Source organism: Haemorhous mexicanus, chromosome 22 (genome assembly GCF_027477595.1).
Source record: "Haemorhous mexicanus isolate bHaeMex1 chromosome 22, bHaeMex1.pri, whole genome shotgun sequence".
Lineage (NCBI taxonomy): Eukaryota > Metazoa > Chordata > Aves > Passeriformes > Fringillidae > Haemorhous > Haemorhous mexicanus.
In genome coordinates this window covers 8,217,856-8,239,977 of record NC_082362.1, presented here as the reverse complement: position 1 = coordinate 8,239,977, position 22,122 = coordinate 8,217,856, and the positions used below count along the sequence as shown (strand labels likewise).

The 22,122-nt window shown below is 51.8% G+C and overlaps 2 protein-coding genes across 4 annotated transcripts; one reads left to right on the top strand and one right to left on the bottom strand.

Moving 5' to 3' along the window:
• Positions 1-255: 255 nt before the first annotated feature.
• On the bottom strand, positions 256-15,581 carry P2RX5 (purinergic receptor P2X 5). Of its 3 annotated transcripts, none has more exons than XM_059865991.1 (12): positions 15,492-15,581; positions 7,616-7,766; positions 7,187-7,258; positions 6,132-6,207; positions 5,708-5,804; positions 5,262-5,342; positions 4,647-4,785; positions 3,923-4,059; positions 3,572-3,665; positions 3,008-3,073; positions 2,573-2,655; positions 256-2,206 (listed from the first exon to the last, which is right to left on the bottom strand). In XM_059865991.1, the coding sequence occupies exons 1-12, from the start codon at positions 15,557-15,559 to the stop codon at positions 2,131-2,133; spliced, it is 1,140 nt and encodes a 379-aa protein (XP_059721974.1). In that variant the 5' UTR covers positions 15,560-15,581; the 3' UTR covers positions 256-2,130. The 3 variants fall into 3 exon arrangements, with proteins under 3 accessions (XP_059721974.1, XP_059721973.1, XP_059721975.1); XM_059865990.1 differs by lacking the exon at positions 15,492-15,581 and adding an exon at positions 10,357-10,583; XM_059865992.1 differs by lacking the exons at positions 256-2,206; positions 15,492-15,581 and adding an exon at positions 10,357-10,587 and having other exon boundaries at positions 2,569-2,655.
• Positions 15,582-18,667: 3,086 nt separating this feature from the next.
• HASPIN (histone H3 associated protein kinase) lies at positions 18,668-21,787 on the top strand. Its single transcript, XM_059865959.1, has one exon. It carries the CDS (start codon positions 18,711-18,713, stop codon positions 21,450-21,452), a length of 2,742 nt encoding a protein of 913 aa, XP_059721942.1. The 5' UTR covers positions 18,668-18,710; the 3' UTR covers positions 21,453-21,787.
• The last annotated feature ends 335 nt before the right edge of the window (positions 21,788-22,122 follow it).

Below are 22,122 nucleotides of genomic sequence, written 5' to 3'. Positions count from 1 at the left end.
CAATAGAAACATACATGCAAATGTTCTCTTCCCCGACTGCCATCAGTAAATGGCACTGTCACAGGTGCTTGTCACTGGTCTCCAGAAAAGCCACAAAAGGGGCCAAATCCATCACCCACCATCCAGGTACTGCCTTTCCTATAGCCCTGTTCCTGCAGAAATCAGTGATTCATTGATTTGCTCACGTCACTATCACCACACCAGGTGGTGTGACCTGAAAAAACACTTACAGAACACTCCCAGGGAGCACTGGCCTAAAGTGACACATTTTATTGCTGAACATGAAACACAAGGAGAAAAAAAAAGTCAAAGTCAAGAAACGAGCTCCTGAGAAGGAATCTGGTTATGTTTTATTAACAGCAGGGGTTGTAGGAGTTGTGTTACACAATCTAAAGAAAGGAAACATTCTGGGGGATCTGGGGGGCCTGGAGACTTAGATTCAGGAAATAGCTTTGGTCCTCTCACAGGAGGATGTTTTGGCAAGTTAAAACAATGGTTTCAGCAGAGCACAGTCAGCTTTGCACATCAGGAGGAGCTGCTTGCTTGCCAGGAGTTGTGCCAGGCCCTGATGTCACACAGGGGGTTCACTCTGTGTTTCACCATCTAGAAATTACTCAACTCCAATTAAATCCTGACAGTCAAAAGCCTGGTGGGAACTCTTGTGCAGTTCCCCACGTGGTGACTTGTGTTTGCCTTGAGGAGAGACTCCTGACACGGAGAGGTTTTGGATGAGATCACAGCACCAAAGGTACACGGCTTATCCTAAATGAACTCCATTGTTTAATTCAATTTTCTAGCCCCATTTTTGGCTCACTACACAGAAGCAGAGTGGGGGGAACTAGAGTGGGTGGGGTTTGCTGTCAGTGGCTGGGTTCAGAGTTTGCCACTGCTAACAGAGGTGAATTTTAATTTAGGATGAACCTGTACCTCAGAGTAACGACCTTAAAGAAGCTAAAGCAGAGGTGGCTGCAGCTGCTGGTGCCATTTGTGCAGACACTCAATGGCAGCAGCTCTCTGATGCCACCCTCAGATGCTGCAGCAGGAGCCCTTTAACTTTTGGTATTCAAAGCATGCACAGAAACATTTAATCTTCATCAGGACAGCTCCCGGTCAGTGGTGATGGGGCAGCACGTACAGAACACAATGATATTCCTTCAGCCCTTTTCTGACATTGGTTACATCCTCACATGAGATAAATGGACAAAATGGGCTGCAGGGAGACTGATTCTGCTGAGAGAGAAGCACTTGTGTTTCCTGGAGGTCACTGGTGTTGAAGTAGCAGGCAGGTATGTTCTGACTTCCCTGCTGTTGGTGTATTCGGAGGAGGCTGGCCCAGCCCGTGGCCCTGGCAGAGCTGTCCCTCTCAGTCTGCAGCACAGCCCAGGCTGCTGTGAGACACAGAGGCACTGAGTGCCCATCCAGACCGGCCCAGCATGAGAAATCAGGCAGTGGTGCAGCAAGGACAGTCCTGAGCAAATGCAAGCAGGCACTGAAGGAAGGAGGCAGAAGCTGTGCAGTGCTCGCAGGGCCACGTTGCTGCTCAGTGCATTAACAAGAGTGACTGTCCCTCCTGCTTCAGGCCCTGCAGGATCACAGCTCCTTCCCCAGCTCCAAGAGCTACTCCAGTGCCACATTTCCCTGCATTCCAGAGCACAGCAGTCCTGCTGCTTCACACCTGATGTCACATCATCACCCAGGCAGGAGCTGGAGGCGGTGGCTGCCACGCAGCAGAGCAAGAAACAAGGTTGAGTTTCAGCTTCAGCCCTTCCCAAAGTGCTCCATCACAGCTTTTCTCCACATGGAAGCAAAGCACAGCCACAGGACAACGCTGGCTATTGGCATAAGTACAGATATATCTATCAGTGGATATAAAAACATTCATTTGGTGCCTTCTTTGTCCTTTTATAAAAATCCTTTTATAAATCCATAGTGATGACACACGTTGCAAGATCAGGATCCCAGAGAAATCTCAGGGAAGAAAGGCAGTCTTTGGAGAAGGTGTTTTTCCTCTGGGAATCCTGTTCGTAGCAGGCCTGATCTGGGCTATGTCCACCTGCCAGTGCTGGTGTGATGCCACACCTGTGTGGAGTTCCTGGAGCAGGAGTCCAGCTGGCAGAGCCTCTGCTGTGCCTAGAGCCCATCGAGCTGCTCCGGGCTCTGGTTCCCGTTCAGCGTAGGGCTCGACAAGGACTTCCTGGAGTTGGACCTGGGGAAACAGGCACAGGATGAGCAGGCTGGGATTGTTTCAGGAGGCAAAAATGTTCCCAGCCAGGCCTGTCTCACCTTACCCAAAGGCCCCTCCACATCTCAGTTTCACAAGGCTCTTGGAGCTGCCCCAATTCCACCCTCGGTCATTAGGGACCAACAGCACGAGGCCATTGCCAGTCCAGCCATGACACAGCAGCTGCCTTTGCTCCCCAGCTCACTGCAGCAAGGAATTACAGGGGAAGCCAATAACATGGGCAAAATAATTTGGAAGAATATATTTTATACTGTGCTCCTGTATCTCCTGCTATTTCTATCACTCTTAACAAAAAGCCATGATTTTTAACACAAAACCAAGCCCACTTACTTGACTTCCTCATACTTTTTGCCTCGATAAAAGTTACTCTTCTTGATCAGATACAGCAGCACCAGGTCACAAAAGAAAGCTCCCTGCAAAGGGAAAGAACTGGTGTTTTATCTTTGAAACAGAAGAGGAAGTGTTCTGATGTCATTAGAAATGAACATTAATTAAATAATAATTTATAAACACTGTAGAAGCAGTGTTTTCCTTCATTCTCCATGCATTTTCCAGGGTATGTATATATAATATACAGCCTGTGTGAGTGTTTAGACTACCAGGTTTATTAACAAATGCTTTTAAGACAGGACACAGACACACACCTGGCTGAGTATTCTGAGTAGTGAAGATTCTGCTGGAGAAGATTTAAACCCCCCATCCCATTCTCATCCCATTTGGGGTCTGGGTCCCCTGGGGTTACTTTAATACAAAACATTCACTTACAGCTCCCATGAGTGCCAGCCCCGAGCTGATATTGATAATGGTGGGAATGATGTTAAATTTCCCTGCCTGGAAGAACAAAGGTCATGAAGTCACCACTGAGAGAACAACCCACAAAACAAACCCAAGGGTGTGGTACTGCCCAGGGGAAGCTGCTGCTGCCCCTGGGTGCATTTTGTTCCCAGGCACAACCACGCAGGATTTGCAGTGAGCAATTTTGGAGGCTGAAGGTCTGTGTGTCTTAGATCTGACTGTCCCTGGCTGCATTTCTGAGCTTGCATCATCCCTGGATTAGGCTTCTTTTCTCTCTGCAGTGCTTGCACATGGAAAACAAGTCTCAGGGGCACATTTATTTCTGTTGGGCTTTACATGAGCCTGGTTTTAAGTAGAGGAGGTGCAGGCTCAGCTGCACTGCAGGTGATCTCTCATACGTGGGCATTACCTCCACATGGATGGATGGGAAAAGCCCTTCCCTACAACAAGCCAGAGAGGCTGTCCTCACCTCAGAGCTGCCTCCCCCCACTTCCTTTCTCTGCAGGCTCTGGCACATCCTGGCCTGGCCCTCACCTTGCCATTGACCATCACATCGAAGCGGATTCCGTAGGCTTTAATGAGCGTCCGGTAGTCGACCCCCTCAGCATCCCGGTAATACTTGGCAAACCTGGAAAACAACAATGCTGGCTTTAATTCCACCTGCCCCTCTAAGTCTCTCATCCCTTCAAAGAGATCTGTTCCCTTACCAAAGCCAGCTTTAGCCTGCCAGGAGCACTCCCTACCTCCCTCCCTCCCTCTGCAGCTCTGTGCTCAGCTAAAGCATGCCTGGCACAGGCTGGTGCCACTCCACTGCCAACCTCCAGCACCTGCAAGCCCAAGCAGCCCAGCCCAGCAGTGGTTCTGCATTGTGCCCTCTGTACCCACCTGAAGTTGTACCCAGAAGAGATGGAGGTTTCTGCAGACTTGTTGTCCAGCCGGCTAAAAGAATAGTGAGGATTACATTCAGAAGGGGCTTTATCAAGATCACAGTTCCATTCAATCTGAATTCCTATCACACCACCCTTAAAAGAGAGAGACAGGGTGATTTGTTTAAGCTTAGTTCAGTTAAAGTGTCTTCAAAATTTGTCAGACCCTTGGGCAGGCTTTCCCCAGGGGCAAGAAGCAGCTGCACTTCTGGTCAAACAAGGGGGCACACGCTCCTGCCTGGGCTGAGTTCATGTGTGTGACATTAATGCCATCATTACTCTACAACCCCACTTCTCCCTGTGCTGGTATCCTGAGGTTCCTCATCCCAGGACATTGCTTTCATCCCACACTTCAGTGGGGAAGATGATCTTTTATGCAGGGGTGGATTTCCAGAGTTCTGGGTTTAAACCAATGGTGTGGTAACGTTGAAATTAAAAAAAGAATCCCTGCTGGCAGAGCAGCAGTTTGGGCAACCCTGAATAGAAACAACTGACCCAACCAGCTCTTTTAGAGACCCCCATTCCCTGGGGACAGCATAAATGGGACCAGCTTGACTTTAAGCCCTGGCATCTCTGCAGTGCAGTGCAGTGCAGGAGGCAGCTCCCTGGGCAGGGACTCCTCAGAGCCTCCCAGAGAGCAGTGAGCCAGCTGGGAACACCCACGAGCCCCGGGGCACTCCTACCTGCAAGGCCATTTCCTGGAAGTCTCCCCCAGCCCAGCGGACGATGTTCCCCAGCACGAAGATGGGGCAGTAGGGATGCTCCTGGCTGTACCGACAGCTCTTCAGGTAGGACTCGTTGTCAGTGGCCAGCACATTCATCCTGCACGTAGGAAACAGGGAAATCCACCTTGGCTCCCTCTTTGCTTGCCTTCAGAGCCTGCAGCAGGACTGCAGAGACAAGAGGCTTCTCCAACACCTCTGTGCACAGCAGCCTCGTCACCCTGAGGGAATCTCTGCTGCTGGGGAAAGCAATCTGTCCCCAAAAATGATCTCCTGGCCAGCTGAATCTGGGCTCAAGAAAGGACTCACACAGAACAGATTGCCAGACTGCTCCAGGGTGACCTGTTTTTCTCAAGGGAAAACAACAGAATTCTAGAAATGCCTGTCTGAGCCCAGGACAAGAGACAGAATATGCACATTTCTACACTGCCTCAGTTTGTTCACATTGCAGCAACAAAGGCAAACTAATCTTTTTTAAATTTACTTTTTTTGCCAGCCTTGTCCAGGAACTTTATTTTTCTGGAGGAGGGGGAATATCTATAGAGCAGGAGCAGCTCAGGAACCTGTGGCACTTACTTGGAGAACTTAAACTTGGGGAAGCGAATGGAGTTCTTGATGTAAACAGTGAAGTTCTCTGCACTGCCCAGAAGTGGTTTCCTGCAAGAGAAGGGTTTGTTCTCTGTCTTTGTCCCCTGCCCACATGTGAAATCTTGAATTGCCATTTTAGAAGCAGCTTTATCCAGTAGGTTGGATGGCACCAGGCCAGCTGTGCCACTTCCCCCACAGTGCCAGCAAGGGGTTGGTGAGGAGCGTGCAGGTCCAGGGGACACCCCAAGAGCTGGGAGCAGCCAGGGAGAGAAGCAGGGAGAGCAGAGGGCCTGTCCTGCCAGGGGGAGCCTTGCAGAGCCCCCTCCTGCACTGAGCAGCCAACATTCCAGCAAGCACCCAAGCAGAGGGGACACAGGAACTGCCATGGGTGACACACAAGCCAAGGAACTCAAGCTTAGAAACCAGACACGTACTTGGGCTTGGATCTTTTCTCCACTGGGCACCAGGCCAGTATCTCACAAGTCCCTCTGGTGCTGCCCCTGTCTTTCAAACAACGGCCAGTCTTAACGCCTGTGGGCAGACAGCACAGAAAAGGTCACACCAGCAGGCACCTCCTCTCCTTGCCTACAGGGCATGTGAGAATAGAGGGTTTTCCCTCTCCTCCCTGCTGTGAAAGGGCCTCTCAGCTGGAACAAACACCCTCTTGTTGTGCCTCTCAGCAGCCTGGGGTTCCCTGGCCCAGCCACCACAGAGCTGTGACGAGGCAGGGATCTCAATAAAAGAGAGGAAAGGAAAGAAAGGCCTTGGTGCTCTCTGCAGTCAGAGATCTGGGGGTGTACCCAGGCTGAGGGCTCTGAAGGACACCAGACACAGCTCAGACAGGGACATGTCCCTTACCATTGCCAGCCACCACTGCTTCCCCTTCCAGGCAGTCTGTGTCCCTGTCACACAGGGCATCGGGAATGCTGGCGCTCTGCAGAGGGGAAGAGGACACAAGGGACAGTGTGACAGGACACCAGAGACACAGAAAGTGGGGTGGGCTCTGTGTGAGCACTAAAACCACACAGCTGAAGTGGTAACTGGGGGTCATGCAAACATATCCCACCACCAGGAGCACCAGCACTCAGCCACACCCTCCCAGTTTTGGGATCTGCTCAGTCTGGAGAGGGGCAGACTGAAAAAACCAACATCAGTACTCACCAAAACCAGGCAGGAGCCCACTTTGCTTTAAGATAACCCTATCTTGGGTCTAAGCCACAGAGTTCTCTGGCCCAGTGTGCCCCTGTGCTGGCTGCACGGCCACCAGAGGACAGCAGTGCCCTGACCAAGCCAGCTGTGCTCCTGGTGTGACATGGAAAATCCTTCTGCCCCATGGACAAAAACCCTTCTGCCCCATGGACAAAAACCCTTCTGCCCCATGGACAGCACCCCCTGCACAGCCACACACCTCCTCCCCAGGCTCCAGCCCACCCCAAACATCTCCACAGAGGATATTCCACAAGCACCTCCTGCCTTTGGCCTTCAGGGCACGTCTTGGAAGGTGCTGAGCAACCACCCCGTGTCTGGGAGGTAACCAGAGCCTGAATGTTCAGCACTTTCCAGGATGGGGCTCTTAAAACATCTCCTCTCCCCATAACTACCCTGAGTCACATCAAATTTGTTTTCCCAGGGCCTTTTCTAACCCTGAGCAATCACTGCCTGGTCTCATCTCCAGCTGGGCAGAAATTCAACACCACCTAAAGTCAGGAAGTCTCTGCATGATCAATGCCTCTGGAAATTAAGACAGCTGAGCCTCCCAGCTTTACAGTAATTTCCCAAATTAGCTTTCACACTACAGGAAAAAATACTTGTCTTTCATCCTTCCTTTCTTTGTTGCTCCAGAAGTGTCCTCTGTCAGCTCTTAGCCCCAGTTTTGCAGGGGTCTGGGGGTCAAGGGGCTCAGTTCTTCCTACCTCAGCACACGTGGCTTGTCTCTGGTTTGGGGTCACAATCAGATTGGTCATGACAAAGAAGACACTTTCACCCTGCAAGAAACAAAGAGTTAGAAAACTTGGTTTACTCTCAAAGTACTTGTAAATAAGGAGCATGAAGCTCTCTTCAGAGAGAGCAACCCCCTCTCCCCACGGCTTTTCAGGCTGAGATACAACATCACCCTTTGTGTGGATATTTGTTTGGGTGAATTCCCTCACACTGTGGGTGCACACACAGCTATGAGAGCCAGCCCACGGTCCTGGGGGGAGGCAGAGCACCCCCAGCATCTCCAATAAAAAACTCACAGCAGAAAACCCCTTCCAGCATCACTTTCTTGTATCCCAGCTCCTGCTAATTCACAGGGAAGACCTGGATAGATCCCTTCAGCACCCACAGGGGGTGATGCCAACCTGGGGAGGGATGACATAGTCTGCAACATCCCAAATCCTCTCCCCCAGCTCCGAGGTGTTGGTGAAGGCCACCCCTTTCAGCTTGGTGATGACAGAGCTCTGGAGGGACGTGTCTGTGTCCTGGTAGCCTTTCTTGACCACAAACACCCACCTGTGTGAACACAGCAGCGTTAGGGGCAGTCAGGGAATGAGTCAGACACAGAAATTCACACCGAGGTCAAATCAAAGCATGCCACTGACACCAAACCCTCTGACACTGCTGCTGCTAATAAAGGATGAACTCCTGGACACCAGCTGTGCTTGCCAACAGTGGAGGAATGTGTAATAACAGGTCATGAGCTACGAAACCAAAGCCTCCCTCTGTGCTACACTCAGCAACCTCAGAAAGGGAAAGGAAGAGCAGGGCTGTGTCTTTCTCAAGAGGAAAAACAAGAGAGGCTTTTGCAGGTTCCCAAGTGCAGAACTCTCAGTTTAGCACACAGACCCTGACCTGCCAGCCAGCCACACGCCAGGCTGGAGAGGGAACCCCTGCAGCTGAGCTGGGGATGCCTGGCAGGAACCTGCAGGGGATGTTCCCAGCTGGACCCAGCTCCTTTGTCAGCCAGGGTGATGGGAACAGCCTGGCTGCACCCTGGGAGAGCTGCAGCCTTGCTAAGCCATCCAGGGAAAGGCTTTGCTTCCTCCTCTCCACTGGAAGCAGCAGGAGTTCCATTTCCCTGGGTGAAAACCTCTGGCTCAAATGAAACAGTTCCAGCTCCCCCACAATACTGCTAAAATCACCTGTCAGGACAATAAATCACCCTTGAAGAAGCTGAGGGTGAGAGGGGCTGAATCTGTGGCACAGCTCCCCTTTTTAGGCTCTCCTGCCCACGGGGAGGGGAAGGGGCTGGGCAGCCCTGGTGGTACAGAGCCCTTCACCTGCCACGTGTGACAAACCTGCTCATGGACACTCCCCACTGTCACAAATACATATTAGAATATTGGCTTTTCACAAATATTTGCATGGATGCTACCTGGATAATGTCAAAGTAATTTTGCTGTAAAGAAAGAATTTACATTTCTGTTAGACAGAGTAGTGAAATAGCTGATAGAAGTATTCTTGTGCTAAACTGCCTGCTTGGTTGGTTGGTTGGGATAACATTCAATGAACACAAGAAGACCCCAGCTATTGATATTCCAACTGACAACACTTACCACCAACAGAAACCATGGACCAAAGCCCAAACTGGAGGTGATGATAAGAATGGACTAAAACCACAACCAGGGAACACAGATGCTCTGAAAAGACAGCCCTGAGGATGAGCCCTGCTAAACAATTCTTGGAAGGTGTTAACTGGTTTGGGGGAAAGTTTCAATATGCCCAGTTGTTTATTCACATGCAACAGGCTGATGCAATAGAAATGGTCCAAAAATGTTGTTTCTGAAATGGCCAGGGTGCTCTTGGTGGAATGCCAAGAGGCACCTGGCCATTAAACCATTTGCTTTATTGACTTTGTCTCCTGTTGTCCATTACTAAACTTTTAAATTTCTACAGGAGAGTGAGCCTTGTTTTTCACACCCACCCTGGGAAGTTTCCTACTCTCCCCTTTTCCCAAGAACACTGATCTCCTCTCCCAGGAGGGCTCCAAAGCAGATCCTTGCATTTTCTGCAGTGAATCAATGGCAGCTGCATCCCAGAAATAGTCCAGGAGGGTTTGATGATCCCTGTCCCCAGCCTGTGAACAGGGACGTGTTCCTGTGAGCCCCAGGCCCAGAGGGGTCCCTGCAGGGACCATCAGTGGCAGTGCCAGGGGTTTGCAAGAGGCCACGGATGCCAGAGGAGGAAAAGAACCCTGCCCTGTCCATGCTGTGTCTCTCCCAGCCCTCAGGATTCCTCCTCCAGCCAGCCCTGCCAGGGTGCTGAGGAGCTGCTCTGCTCACTGGAGCAGGCTCTGGGACTGCACAGCTTTCTATAAATACACCCAGCACCTAAAAATGACTCTGCTATATTTAATCAGTGCAAACACGAGGTGTGGGAAAGGTGAAGGGACCAGAAGCACAGTGAGGGGACAGTGAGGTGTCACAGTCTAAAAACCTCAGAAACTCAAGAATGAGCAGCACAGGCTGGATAATTCCAGGTCTGAGCCTGCAGGCACTGGTCACACACCAGTGTGCCCAGTGTGCTGCAGAACTGGGCCTTCCCCAGGCTGTTCCTGAGCCAGTGCCCTGCTCTGAAATGAATGCCAAGCAGCTGACATTGCTGCTGCCTCAGCCCCCACAGCCTGGCTGCTGCAGCCCACTCCAGCTCAGAAATCCCCCATTTTCTGCTTGCTTCCCTCCCATCTGCACCTGAGCAGGTCGAGGTGCTGTGCAGAGAACACAGGAGTGCCCCAAGGCTCAGCACCAGGGCTGATAATGCTCATTTGTCCTGAGGAGTCACACAGGAGGGTTTGGCACCATTCCCACAAAATATAGAAATAGAGGCATAAATAATGCAGGACAAAGCCATAGTCACTGAGTCTATTTTAAACCCAACCTTAATCTGAAAGGCAGAGCTGAATCTAACCATGCCTAGCAGGTGAAAAATCACACATAACCTATCAGACACTACAAAATGCAGCTGTATAAACCTGTCTGATTAACTGCATTGAAATCAGGAGGCACAGCAGGCTGGCACTGTGTGCAGAGTGCCCTAATTTATCTTTATCCCAGCAAAATCCATCCTTATCACAGCAAAACATGAAGCAGAGGGTGATTCTTACCCCACCAGGTAAGCCAGGATGGAGAGCTGCACCACTCGGTAGAGGACCCCAACCTTCTTGTTCTTGGCAATGACGTATTTCTCGGTTTTGTAATCGAAAAGAGACAGAAACAAAGCCTTCCAAGCCACCTGCCCCATGCTCCCAGCTCGCTCGGTGGCTGGAGCAGGCACAGCTCGCACCACCCACACGTGCAGTGCATGGAAACCTGAGACACCAGCCCTGCTCTCCTCCTCCTCCTCCTCCTCCTCCTCCCTCTGCTGCTCTCCGGCAGCAGCTCAGTCAGGAGCCAGCAGCTGCACTGTCACATCCTTCCTGAGCTACTTTCCAGCTGATTCATCCCTCGGGATAGCCCCTCTGCCCCTCCAGGTCTGAGTCTCTCCCAGCAGGAAATGTTTGGGATAGAATGTGTTAGAGCACAAAGCCTGTGTCACAATGCTGACACGGGCACAGAGTGGGCTGGGCTGGAAGGGACCCACAGGAACCACCCAGTCCAGCTCTCAGCCCTGCACTCACCCCCCAGAAATCCCACCCTGTGTTTCCAAACACTCCTGGGGCTCTGGCAGGCTGTGCCCGTTCCCTGGGGGAGCAGAGGGGGCTCAGCCTTTTCCTGATGTCCCCCCTGACCCAGCTGCAGCCCTTCCCCGGGTGCTGTCACTGTCACCAGAGCTCAGCTGCAGCATCCAGGGGGACACAGGGACAGCCCCTCACCATTTCTTAGTGATTAAAGAACTTTCCTCAGCCCTTACAGGATGAAAACACTTTGGGGTAAATTTTGGATTTCTTAAACATTTGCCTGAGCAATGAGAGCCAGGGTCCTTGAGAATCAGCCAAAACACCTGCCTGGTTCCCTCTCCACACCAAAACCCAGATGAAGAAACTCATGAATAAATTCTTCATGTGCCTTAGGATAAATATCAGTGCTTTCCAGGAACTGGACATGAGGAAACAAGCACAGAGGGTGAGCAGCCTGGGTTTGTTTCAGGAAGCAATGTGGGCAAGAGGCTCCCAGCCAAGCCTGTCTCACCTTACCCCAAATGTCCCTCCATGCAGGAAAAACTCCAGATCTCAGTTCCACGAGGTTTCTGGAGCTGCCCCAGTCCCACCCTGGGTCCTGAGGAACAGCACCAGGCCAGGGGCAGTGACACAGCAGCTGCCTCTGCTCCCCAGCCCTCTGCAGAATGAATTACACAGGAGCCAATAACTGCTAAACTCATTTCAAGAAACATAATTTCCTGTAATTGACCTCTGTTTGCCAATAACAATTACTGTGCTCCTGTATCTCCTTTTATTTCTATTAGGCAGAAAAATGAGGAATCTGCACAAATCCCTTCCCTGGGAAAATCGTTCTTAAGAAGATCTCAGGCTTTATGAAAATGTTATCCTTCATCCTCCTTAAATTCCATATCAAATTTAAGCAGATGGATCTGGTTTTTAATGAAGTTGGTCCAAATCACAAGAGAATCACAACCAGCATCATAAGGAATGAAGAACTCATTTTATCACTCATCCCAGAGCCATCCCTAGAGCTCCTCTGCAAAGGGAAAGGAACCTTTCTCCAGAAACCTTCTCCCTGCAAAGGTAAAGAGACCTTTCTCTTCTGTTTCTTTGTTCCATGCAAAATTAGAACAAAACCTGCCTGTGGCCTCCCTGAAACCTGGTGGCTGCCCTGAGCCTTTGTAGTTATTTTCCAGGTCAATTAATCTGAGACAGGTTAAAAAAAAAATCCCTAGAGTGAGAAATGTTCTGCTCTAGGTGAGGCCTGAAGGTGTAAACCATGTTTGATCACTGAAATGAAAATAAAATTGGAATGCAAAACTAATAATTTCTTGTGGTTTTGGAGGCATCAGCAGAGGCACAGGTGGAATAGCTGTTTAGGAATAAAAAGTTTTCATTTCTATCAAATGTGCCTCAGAGCCCTGCCCAGCACAAGCTCCATTTTTGCTGACAATGCTGCTGCTGCAGAAGTTTAACTTGTACTGAGCTGCAAAAACAATTTAGCTGGGACTTTGTGGCCCACTCTTGGGTGTTGTTTTTATCACCTGGTTTTTAAAACCTTGGAGTTTGGTTTTTTTTCCTTTGCCTGGGGATCAAGTCTGCTGCTGGCTTTGTCTAAGTATTTGTGGATGTTCAAAGAAAAGCAGTTTTGTTCATAGCACAGGACTAAATAACCCAAAGAAGTCTAATTGTCACCAGTTAAAGATTCAAATAATGCAGCATCTCTTAGTTCTTCTCAAGGGACAGAGGCTGAATCTTCACTGCAAGGTATTTCCCTTTTTGACTTCCACATCTTGAATTTCCCATGAAAAAAAACCCCAAAAACCCAGTCCTGCTCCATTGCCATGAGGGCTGTTTGCTCAGCCAGGGAATTCTCCCAGGGAGGATTCCTCCTCCACAACTAAAACTTCTCTTTTCTCTTTTTTTTTCCCTTTCAATTCCTGCCATGTCACATCTGTATTTAATTCCTCACACTGCTGACAGTGATTCCCTCCTCATAATTCACAAATACTCACAGGATGCACATCCCTGCCTGCCCAGGCTGCTCCTCATCTACTTCTCCTCCACCTGCCACAGTTCAGCTGCCCCAGAGCTGATCTCAGCCTCTAATGCCCCCTGAAGGGACTGTGAAAATCAAACTTTCAACCTCTGCCCTGATCCAGGGGCATTTGAAATGCTGCAAGGTCACATCTGAATCTGAGGCTGGAAAGATTTCAAGATCAGCCCAATAATATCTTGAAATGACACCCAAACAGAGCTTGTGCTTTGCAGGCAGTGGCAGACAGCCCTGGCCAGGACAGTTGTGATTCACCAGGGCTGTTTTGGGGGGTTTGGGCACTCATCCTGGTCACTCCCAATGCCAAATGCTCCCTCCAGGCACCCACTGAGCCCCACCCAGCTCCCAAAGCTGACTCAGAAATGCTGAGATGTTTTTCCAGCCCTGAAAAGCTCCTGCAGCAAATGTTTGAGTGCTGCAGATCCATTTCTGTCAGAAACAGGCGCCAGAGCAGAGCCTGAAATAGCAGAGACAGGGAGGAAGGAAAGAGGGGATTTGGCAAGGAAATGATCAGAGAAAAGGCAGAGGTCAGCTCTCTACATCAGTCATTTAGTTCTTGTCACGCTTGTAAGCCAACATCTGCAAAAAAACAAGGTGGAGAGTCAAAGCTGGGAGAGGAAGTTGCTTCAAACCTCAGCTCATGGCCCCAGAAATCAGCAATACCAGGCAGGAGCTGCTCTCTGAAGGTGATGGGCTTGGAGACAACCACAAAGAAATGAAATGTGTGGAGCCCATGAAGAAAAATGCCCTGTTCAGCTTCTCTTGTAATCCTTGGCTGGGTCCATCAGCCACTCTTTATCCCCCCAAGCAGCACAGCTGCACACCCAGCCCTAAGGGAAATGGAATTGTGGGGGGAGTTTCTGTCCCAGCCCACAGAGCTGTCTGTAGGAGGAGAAGGGAAAGGGGAGAGTGCTGACATTGCAGAACAGATTCTCCATTTCCAGCCTTTGAATGTGCTCCATGTTCCCCCCAAGTCCTGAACCTCCCATGCAGAGAGCAGGAATGTTGTTATTATTAGCTGGAACATTTACCCACTGCTCTCCCCCAACCCAACAAGGGAAAGTGCTTGAGGAAGAGGATCAGAGGAGAAGGAAAACCAGTGCACATCTAATGAAACCAAGCCCTGTTCTGTGAGGGAGCTGGCACTGGATCAGGTAAGAGAAATTAATAAAAGTGCACAAAAAATACTGCTGAGAGAGTGAGTGCAAGGATAGCTGTGCTGTGTTGCAGTGAATTCACCTCCTAAGGTCAGACAATAAAAGCATCACTGGGAAATAAAAGAGTGTTGAATCAAACCCTGAAAGCTGAAGGGGTTTAATAAAAAGTGTATTCACATTAACCACTGATTTAAAGGTGAAACCCTCTCTTGAATACACCCAACAGAACAGAATTTACTTCTTTGGTAACACAAACACATGAAATTGGTGCTGGCTTGATATCTCTGCCAGCTCTTACCTTGCTGCAAGTCCTGAGGAGAAGCCTTCATCCCCTTCCTTCACCTTCCTGCCAGCCACAGCCAGGGAGGCTGGGATGTGTCCCCACCCTGGTCACCCAGCTGGGAGCTCCTTGCAGCCCCAGGAAAACACAGCAGCTGCTCAGAGCTGAGCCCCAGAGGAAAAAGTGTCAGCCTGGCCCCTGAGCTCACCTCAGGTGTGCTCTGAGCCCGACCCTGATGTGTGACCAGGTGGTCCCAGCTCAGCAGGAGGCTGATGTGTCCCAGCTGTGCTGCACAGACCAGCTGGGTCCAGCTCAGCCAAGCTGGGTCTGGGGCAGCCAAAGCAATCTGTTTGTGGCACTGCAGCCTCACTCAGCTCCTTCAGCCCTCTCTAAGGAGGACAGGAAATGTCTCTTTAGAGCTGCAACTCAATTACCTCCAAACAAAGCTGCCCCAGCAGGCCCTGGAGCCCAGCAAAGCTCTGCATGGCTCCTCTCTGATGCCCTTACCCTGATGCCTTGGGAAGGCTGAGCTAGAACAGAGACTGGACAGAGCTAAGGAATAAAGCAGAGATTTATTCATAGGATCTCCTCCATGGGTGCACCTTGGGCAGCACAAGAGCCCAGCCAGGGCTGCACCCAAGATGTACCAAAATGGTCCCAAAATGAACCCAAGATGAACCAAAATGGTCCCAAAATGAACCAAAATGGCCCCAAAATGCACAAGTGCTCCCAGGATTTCTCCCTGGGATCAGTTCTGCTCCATTTGCACCTTGCAGTTCATTGTCCCATCCCAGCTCCAGCCCAGGCACTCCCACCCTGCTTGTTTTTCTCTCTCCAGCCCACAGGGTTTGTGCTCCTGGGCTGAGATTTGGGTCATTTGTCCTTGTTCCCCAGCTAGAGCAGGAATTGTTTTGCCTCCCTGCTCTGTGAAGAAAGCTCACCATCCCCTCCTGTGAAGCTCAGAAATACACACTTCAGCAGCACAGAATCTGAAACACACAAAATCTAAAATCTAACAGCTGAGGCATCAATGCCAGTGCCCTGTGCTTTAGAATGAAGAAGTACTGATGGCTTTCTCCAGCTGAGCTGAGCTCCCTTTCCCCTGCAAACACCCAGGTCACTGCATTCCCCAGCTCTGCCCACAAACCTGGCAGCTCCTGAGCACACTGAGGGAAACCCAAGGTTTGGGATGTTCCTGCTGTGTGACAAAGCCATCAGCAGCTGGTGTCACCCCCGACTGAAGCAGCATCACCAAACACATCCTGTCATCCTGTGGGAGGCACAAACTGTGAAGAAATGCAAAGCTGGATAGGTGAGGGGGCCCACAGAGACGAAAGCAGGATGTTGTGGCTCTGCAAACCCTCTGCCACCTTTGCATGAGGCAGAAAGAAAGGTCATGAACCCTGCTGGCACCTCCAAGGCTGCTCAGGCAGATCTGCAGCAGCTGCTCTCCCACAACACCTGGCCCCAAAGTGCTGCCAGCTCCTTCACCTGCCTGGGGACAGGTGGCTCCTCACCCTGAAGGAAAATTTGCCAATTTTCTGAAAATCTGCCAATCTTCTGTCCCTCAGGGAGATGCCACAACCACGCCACAAAGTCAGGCAGGCTCCTGCACAGGGCACTTTATTCAAAATGTAGATTGCAAATAAATTTAGCAGCAGCAGCCAGGGCCAGGCTCCCATGGAAATCTCACAAAAAGCCAGCTGTGGTTTGGATGAGGTGAGTCTTGGCAGTCTTGGCTAATCCCCTAAGTGCCATCCAATTACTGCAAATGTGTTTGGCATCTGCTGCAGTGATTGCAAAGAATTAAATGGTTGATGGCACTCGCCGGAAATTACAATCACAGAGCCCTGTAATGCATTTAGGAGAAAAAACATCTAAAAAGGAAAATAGCATTACCCACTGCAAGAGCTGACCTCCTTGAGAGCCATGAGGGACAACAAAAGGCATCCAAGTAATGAAGGAAGATTAATTCAGAGAAGAAACTAGAAAAATAAAGGAGAGAAGGATTGTTTGTTCTTTTTCCACCAGGCAATATTGGTTAGGCCAAAGGAGACAGGAACCCTTTTGTCTTCTGAAGGTCTGAATGAGAAATCTTTGTTTATTCTGCTGCTGTCTGCAAACACACATTAGATCTGTGGGGTTTATGGTCAACCAAACACAACAGAAATAAATAAAACAACCACAAAAATGGGAGACAGAGAAAGGAACATTACCAAGTGTCCATCCTTGACTTTCTTTGGAATTCACAAAGTGGGGCCTGAGATCATTTCCCTAGGAGAACACAAGGCCTGGCCAGGCATTTTCTTTCCCCAAACCCTCCAAATTACAATTACTGATAACCTGCAGCTGATAATCACCAGGTCAGTCTCTCAGATTAAAGAATTAAAGATTTCCCTGTGTTCAGTGGGGAAAGGGAAGCATTCAGGTTAAAATCCCTGAAAGAACAGGAGGCCTCTGCTTTAACTGCCCCAGTACAATATTCAGGGTTCCACACAGAATCCTAAATATTCTCTGCTCTGCAGTGGCAAATATCCTCCCTCTGCTTCTGCCCCGCAGTCAAACCTGATTTCACTAAACTCAGAGGCAGAACAAAAGGTGCAGAATTTAACTTTGGGATTTGATTGCTTCTCTGTGCTCAGCAAACCCCTCTGGCTGTCCCACTTGTTGCTGCCCCAAGGGAAGGTCCAGGCTGCCTGTGTGACCCTCAGGTTCTCCTCTTTCAGGTGGAGCTCTCTGCTGGAGATTATTTCCCTCTGATTTTGTTATTTATTTTTTTTCCCCCGGGAATCAGCAGAACAGCTCTTTAAGCTTTTTAAGAACAATGGGAAACAGACACAAAAGGAACAAACCTTCAGCAGCTTTCCAGCAACGCTCGGCTGCAGGAACACAGTGCTGTGCTGCCACCAAGCTGCGTCCCCTGTCCCCAACCCGAGCGACAGCTGCGACAGCGACACCGAAACCTGCGGGGCTTGAAGGGTCAGGAGCTGCTGGAGGCAGCAGGAGAGCTGCAGGAAAAACATTTTTGTGCTGTTCTTGTGAGCCAGCGAAGGCTTCCTGGAGATAAGGAAAGCATCTCTCTCGAGGAAGGTACCAAGGCTGTCACCATGACAACGTCAAGAAAGAGAGAAAATAAAAATATATGAACTTTAGTTGGCTCACAGAGTGACGTGGCTCCTTTTCACCTCTTGAGAGTTTTGTTTCTTTTTCATACCCAGTGGGCAGTGTATGAGTTTGTTAAAAAAATGTAAATACCCTGTGAAACTATAAAGGCAACATGTTGCTTTAATAAGAGTCTTATAGAGCATTCTGATCTGAGTGCAAGAGCGACATCGAGTTGCAGCATCCCTGCTGAGCCCCAGGAGAGGTGGGCACGGATGAAACACGGATCAAAGGAAATAGCATCACCGTGGTCCTGCAGGGCAGGGCAGGGCACACCCTGACCCCGGGCACGGCGGCTCAGCGCGCCCTGGAGCCTCCCTGCGCTGGGAATACCTGAAATAAATCCCATTTTTACACCTAGAATCATAGAATGCCGGCGTTGGAAAGGACCTTAAGGAAAGTTTATTCCCAAGCTCTCTGCCATGTGCAGGGACACCTCCCCTCATCCCAGGCTGCTCAAGGCTTTATTCAACCCGGCTCTGGGTTCGGGTACCCGCATCCTACCCGGGCAAAGCGTGCCGGTGTCCTCCGAGCCTCCCGCTGGAGCGTACATGGGTGTAACACACATATATAGGTGTATTCTGTGCAGAGGTACAGAATATTATAAATTAATTAAAGAGACGCGTCTCAGAGTGGGGATGGAGCAGCGCCGGCACCGCTCATCCCGGGGGTCCGGAAACGCCACGGAAACGCTGCGGAGCCCGGCGGGACACCAGGAGCGACACTGGGACACGGCGGGACAGCGGGAGCGACAACGGGAGCAGCACCGGGACACCGAGAGCGACACCGGGACACTGAGAGCGACACCGGGACAGCGGGAGCGACACTGGGAGCGACACCGGGACACCGAGAGCGACACCGGGAGCGACACCGGGACACCGAGAGCGACACCGGGACAGCGGGAGCGACACTGGGAGCGACACGGGGACACCGAGAGCGACACCGGGACAGCGGAAGCGACACTGGGAGCGACACCGGGACAGCGGGAGCGACACTGGGAGCGACACCGGGACACCGAGAGCGACACCGGGAGCGGCTCCGGGTCGGGGGGCGTGTCTAAGGGGCGTGTCCAACAGGCGTGTCCCGTCCGTTGGCCCCGCCCCGCGGTGTGGGCGGGACGGGAGCTCTCGCGCGCTCTCGCGATACCCGTTCGAACGGGCGGCGGGCGGGCTCCCTCAGAGGGCCCGGCCCGCCCGGCCCCGCCATGCCGCTGCAGCCGCGGCTGCTCCGCACCTACTCGCGGCGCGCCGGCTACCTGCGCCCGCTGCCGCCGCCTGACCGCTGGATCTCGCCGCCGCAGGACCGCAAGCGCCTCTTCAGCTCGACCTCCGCCGCCTCCAGCGCCGCCTCCAGCGCCCTCTCCGCTTCCAGCGCCGGCTCCACCCCCTCGGACGACCCCGACTTCTCGCCGCCCGGCAGGTGGGCCCCGCAGGCCCTCGGTAAGCGCCCCGCCGGGGCCCGGCGGCTGCGGACCCGCAGGAAGGAGAACCGGGAACCGGCCGGGAAGGAGAACCGGAAGCCGGAGACCCGGGGGCGGGAGACCCGGGGCCGGGGAAAGGAGAACCGGGAGCCGCCGGGGAAGAAGAAGTGGAGCCAGGGCAAAGAGCCCCGCGGGCGCAGAGAGGAGCCCCGGCGGTCGCCGCCGTCGCTGTCCTCGCCCTCGCCGTGCCCGTCCCCGTCCCCGCCGCGCGGTTCGCGGCGCCGCCGGCAGGGCCCGCTGTGCGCGGCGCGGCCGCCGCTGCTGTGCAGCACCCCGCAATGGGCCCCGCCGCTCCGCAGCGCCCCGCTGCTGCTCAGCTCCACCGCCGACAGCGCCTCGGCGCCCGGGGACAGCCCCCCGCGCCGCCGCCGCCGCCGCCGCTCCCCCGTGCGGCTCAGCTCGCTTCTGCTCAGCACGACCATCGAGGGCGGCTCGGTGCTGGGCGAGTCCCGCTCGCAGCACCGGCTGCCCCGCGGCTCGCCCGAGGGATGCTCCGGGCAGCGGCGGTCGCTGCTGGGCGCTGGCGAGGAGGTGCCTGAGTGGTTCCGAGCGCAAGGCTTGGCTCGGAGCTGTGAGTCCCAGGCCGGGCTGAGAGGGTCCCGCCGTGTTCTGAGGTCGGCGGTGCGGGGACCCTGCCCAGCACAGACTGTCCCGTCCCCACTGAAAGCCCCAAGCACTCCCCCGCCCCTGGAGGTTGAGCCACAGCCCCCTGCGCCCTGTGACAGTGGCACTCGTGAGGAGCCCTGTGAGGTCCCATCTCATCTCACTGGAGCTTCGGCAAAAAAACGCTCGACCTGTCATGGAGACCTGGCCGAGGAGTACCAGCTTGTGCCAGTGGTGGTCTTGGACCGTCTGGAAGTGCCAATGAGGTTGAAGAGCATGAAACTCAAAAATCAGGCTGATGTTCAACCTGCCTGCCTGCAGCCAGGATCTCCCGTGGGCCGCCAAGAGATCTTGGAGAACAAACACAAAAGGACCAAGGGTGTCCCTGGGGAGGGCAGCACCTGCAGGAAAGCTTGTATCAGCGGCTTCAGTGCCAGCCGCTGGGGCAGGCACACCCGGCTCCGGCCAAGAAGGCACAAGAACAAGAGGCAGCAGCAGCCCAATAATTCCCTTTTCAGACTCCGGACAAGGCAAAAGCGAACTCGGAGGGGAGCTCTGGAGATGTCTGTAGGTGTCAGAGACAATGACTCTTCACTCCTCAATAACTCCTATTCCTGGGCTAGAGTTCGAGCGTCCCTGTCCTTCCATAAAAAGAAGAAAGTGACCACAGATGAGAGTTTCTGCAGCAGCATCCTGTGCACCCCTTCAGGGAAATCCCAGCTTTCGGGGTACCAAGCCAGCCTGTCTGCTGGGAAAGCTCAGGGTGGCTCCTGGTTTGCTTCCTCCATGGTCCTGCTGGCTCCCAGGGATTCCTCCTCTGTCCTGGAGCTGCTCCTTACAGATGCTGAGAAAGTGTTTGGAGAATGCAACCAGGAAGGCCCTATTGCTTTTGAGGAATGCATTCCTTTGAATAAGATGAAAGATTGCAAGAAAATTGGAGAAGGGGTTTTTGGAGAGGTGTTCCAGATTGACAGCGAGAGAGGACCCGTGGCCTTAAAAATAATTCCCATTGAGGGGACTGAAAAAATAAATGGTGAAGCTCAGAAGAGCTTTGGGGAGATTCTGCCTGAGGTAATCATTTCAAAAGAGCTCAGTCTTCTGTCTGAAGGCTCTGTGAACAGAACTGTGGGGTTCATCAGCCTCTACTCTGTGCACTGTGTCCAGGGGGCCTATCCCAGGTATCTCCTGGAAGCCTGGGACAAATTCCACAAAGAAACAGGCTCGGAAAACGACCGGCCAGACTTTTTTGGGGCCCAGCAGCTCTTCATGGTGCTGGAGTTTGAGTTTGGAGGCCAGGACCTGGAGCGCATGAGGAACAGCTTCTCCTCGATGGCATCAGCCAGGAGCATCCTGCACCAGGTCACTGCATCCCTGGCAGTGGCAGAGCAGGAGCTGCACTTCGAGCACAGGGACCTGCACTGGGGGAACGTGCTGGTCAGAAGCACAAAGCACAGAGAGCTGCAGTATGTGCTGAATGGAGAGACCCACTCCATCCCCTCTGCTGGCATCCACGTCAACATCATCGACTACACCCTGTCCCGCCTGGAGAAGGACGGGCTCACCGTCTTCTGTGACCTCTCCACGGACCTGGAGCTCTTCCAAGGCACTGGGGACCCCCAGTTTGACATCTACAGGCAGATGAAAGAGGAGAACTCCAACAGCTGGACTGACTACCATCCCCACAGCAACGTCCTCTGGCTGCACTACCTGGCTGATAAACTTTTGAAAGCCATGAGCTACAAGAAGAAGGCATCAACTCCTGCCCTGAAGAAAATCAAGATGCAGCTCAGCAAGTTCCACAAGGAAGTGCTGACCTTTGGGTCTGCCCTTGATGTTCTGCACCACAGCAGCCTCTTCCAGTGAGCAGGGGCCCAAGGACTGAGCCACTGGTGCTGCCTTTCTCCTCTGCTTTCTCCTCTGCCTTTTTGTATGTGTTGGCACAATGAAGTGTTTTGATTGGTTCCCAATATTTTTAACATGTTATCAAAAATGTCCTAAAAAATCCCCCCCAATGTCTTCTGCTCTAAGATATTTCCATACCTGCTGGTTTTGAGGGGTGCTGGAGGGGAGACAACAGAGCTGACTTTGGAGAAAGGAGGGGAAAAGAGACTTCTTCAAGCTCAGTTAATGCTCTTAATTTCACATAGATTTTCTTACCATTTTAGCCTTAGATTATTAAAAGTTCTTTTCTTACTGTATTGTCTTTTATACAGATTCTTTTTTCAAAGGTAAAAACTCTTCATTTCTGGACAGTGAGGACAAGGGTTGAATATTGTTGGCTCATTGGAGACAGAAGGGAAAATCCATCCTTTGATTTAATTTTGGCAAAATTTATACCTGGAATGAAAGTATAAAATGTAAATATGTGAAGTTTCTGTAAAGGGTTTTAAACCCCCTAATCTGCACTAGTCTGTTTTTTCCCCCCTCTCTTAAGGTCCAAGGAAGAGGTACCTGATTGTGGAAAAAAAAAAAAAAAAAGACAAAGCACCTGTGTTCCTGATTTTTAATGGTTATAATGTTGTGGTCTTGTGCA